The sequence below is a fragment of the Cynara cardunculus genome (genome assembly GCF_001531365.2).
Source record: "Cynara cardunculus var. scolymus isolate 2C chromosome LG 1, CcrdV1, whole genome shotgun sequence".
Lineage (NCBI taxonomy): Eukaryota > Viridiplantae > Streptophyta > Magnoliopsida > Asterales > Asteraceae > Cynara > Cynara cardunculus.
This window is the reverse complement of record NC_037528.1, coordinates 2,425,156-2,427,331: the sequence shown is the minus strand read 5'-3', so window position 1 is coordinate 2,427,331 and position 2,176 is coordinate 2,425,156. Positions and strand designations below refer to the sequence as shown.

At 35.7% G+C, this 2,176-nt stretch overlaps 1 protein-coding gene across 1 annotated transcript; it reads left to right on the top strand.

Annotated features, from left to right (window-relative positions):
- The first annotated feature begins 408 nt into the window (after positions 1–408).
- LOC112524538 lies at positions 409–1,073 on the top strand. The gene has a single exon (XM_025134398.1). It carries the CDS (start codon positions 471–473, stop codon positions 786–788), a length of 318 nt encoding a protein of 105 aa, XP_024990166.1. The 5' UTR covers positions 409–470; the 3' UTR covers positions 789–1,073.
- The last annotated feature ends 1,103 nt before the right edge of the window (positions 1,074–2,176 follow it).

The following is a 2,176-nucleotide window of genomic DNA, read 5'->3' as shown; positions in this document are numbered from 1 at the left end:
TGGTAATTGTATACAATGAAATTAGAGCTCTTAATGGTGAAGGGAGATCCATGATATAAAATCATTAAAAATGGTTTTAGAACTATTAAGAGGCAGACTTGTTTTTTGCCAAACAAGATTCATTTATTAACGATTCAAAGATTGCCTCTTAATAAAATTATTAAGAGGTAAATAAAATACCCTTATCTCATTCACTCAGTGAACCAACGTTAATCAAAATTTATAAATAAGTAATTATCAAACCAGATTTAGATTTTTTTTCCAACGTGGCCGCCACCGTACGAGCGCGACAGCGTGTAAAAAAAGCGCGTTGACCTTTTGTATTTCTGACTTTTTCAAACTTCTGTTTCTTCTAACAACTGCCTTCTCCATATATATCTCCTCTTGCTGCTTTGCTTCTCTCCACTCCTTAATTTATTTCTCTCTCAACTCCTTGCATCGCAATCCATCGAAACATAACCATTCCACCGATGCCGATATCCATCCACCTTCCGATGCTTCTCTTCATTTGCTTCCTGATCTCACCGACTATTCTCACCGCCAGACCGCTCATGGTGGAGCCGGAACTTAACCTAGCACTTCCAGGAGCTCTGATGGAGAAAATTAGTTCCGATTCTGATAGCGCTGTAGACAAGAAGCAAAACGTTCCATGTGAAATGAGTTCTGCAAACGATTTGAAGAGATTCGGAGCAGGAAATTATGGAAGTTTGTTTCTGAGCGCTCTTCCGAAAGGGATGACCGTGCCGCCGTCTGGACCAAGCGGGAGAACCAACGCCGTGAACAATTAACAGGTTGTTAATTCCATAGATTTATTTCGTTACCAGAAAAATATACAAGTAAGAAATATTTATAGAATTATAGATACAAATGGACTTGATCATCAAGTTACTTTGATTCGTTAAGTCTGTTTAGATCTCCCGAATTTGTTAGTTCGTTGTTCCTTGACATTCGTAGTCTTCAGATGTACATAATCTTTCTCCCTATACAATAATTCTGCGTGTTTAATTAATCATTGATTGATGCAACATAATCATTAATGATTACTGAAATTCATATCTTCATGATCGCAGTTCATCATCATGCTCTTGATTTTCATTTATACTTCATTTCATAATAGAAACCTCTTGTATTTTGTTGATAATCTCTCGGAGATATCTGTTTGCTTCTTTGATAAAGTCACCGGAAACTGTGAAAATCGAATCACACCATTCAGAAAATGCATAATGACATCTCATGTCAGATTTGATTCATGTAAACGAATAACTGAAATTCATAACCACGAGATCCAATCTATCCCAAATCTGATTAGTTTGTTGCCTCACGAAACAAAATTCAAACTCTACTCTACAAAATAGGCTGTCTAGCGTCTAGATTACTTTGCAATCTCCATTCCTATGCTTCTTCATTGTACCATAACTATTGATCGAAGTGGTTCATCATCATCGCTAATTGATGGATTATTTAGTTAAAGCTGTTTAGCGTGTTTGAAATGAGGAACACATAATTTAGTTAAACCTGTTTAGCGTGTTTGAATTTTGGAACACATATAATTAAATAACAAGTTAGCTTGCTTATATTTTTAGTTCATCGAATTAATGAAGTCACAGTCGACATCACCAGAATTTGATTCTGTTGATGATGCGTCGTTGTTTAATTTTTCGTTGAAAAGCTAATGTAAATTTTCCACAGGATGATGTATGCAAACTGGTTAGCTAGCGTTCAAAAATTAAGACTATAAAGTATTCAACAGATCAAAAATTAAGTCAAACCATCTCTAATTAGCAACTAACTACATGACTTTTTAAGTATCCAAAATCAAAATCAACGATTTCAAACACATGTTGAGCTTTTTTTTTAATCTTAAAAGACTTGTTCCTCGAGAATGTATTTGATTTGTAATTAATTATTTAAACTTGATTTTAAAATAATATTTTTGGAACTGTTGATTACTACAATTAGCAAAATTAAGAATGGCATATTTTTTTATGGATAACTTTAAAAAAGCATAGCCATGTCATTAAGTGCTAACCACGTGAGAGCTGTCACTCGTACTTACTGAGTAAAACTCTCAGTCCTTACTAGAGGTGGCCAAAATTCGGTCCCGGGCCGGGCCTTAACCGGTCCCTACCGGGCCTAATCGCGACAAAAACCGGCGGTAACCGGTCCCGACATAACC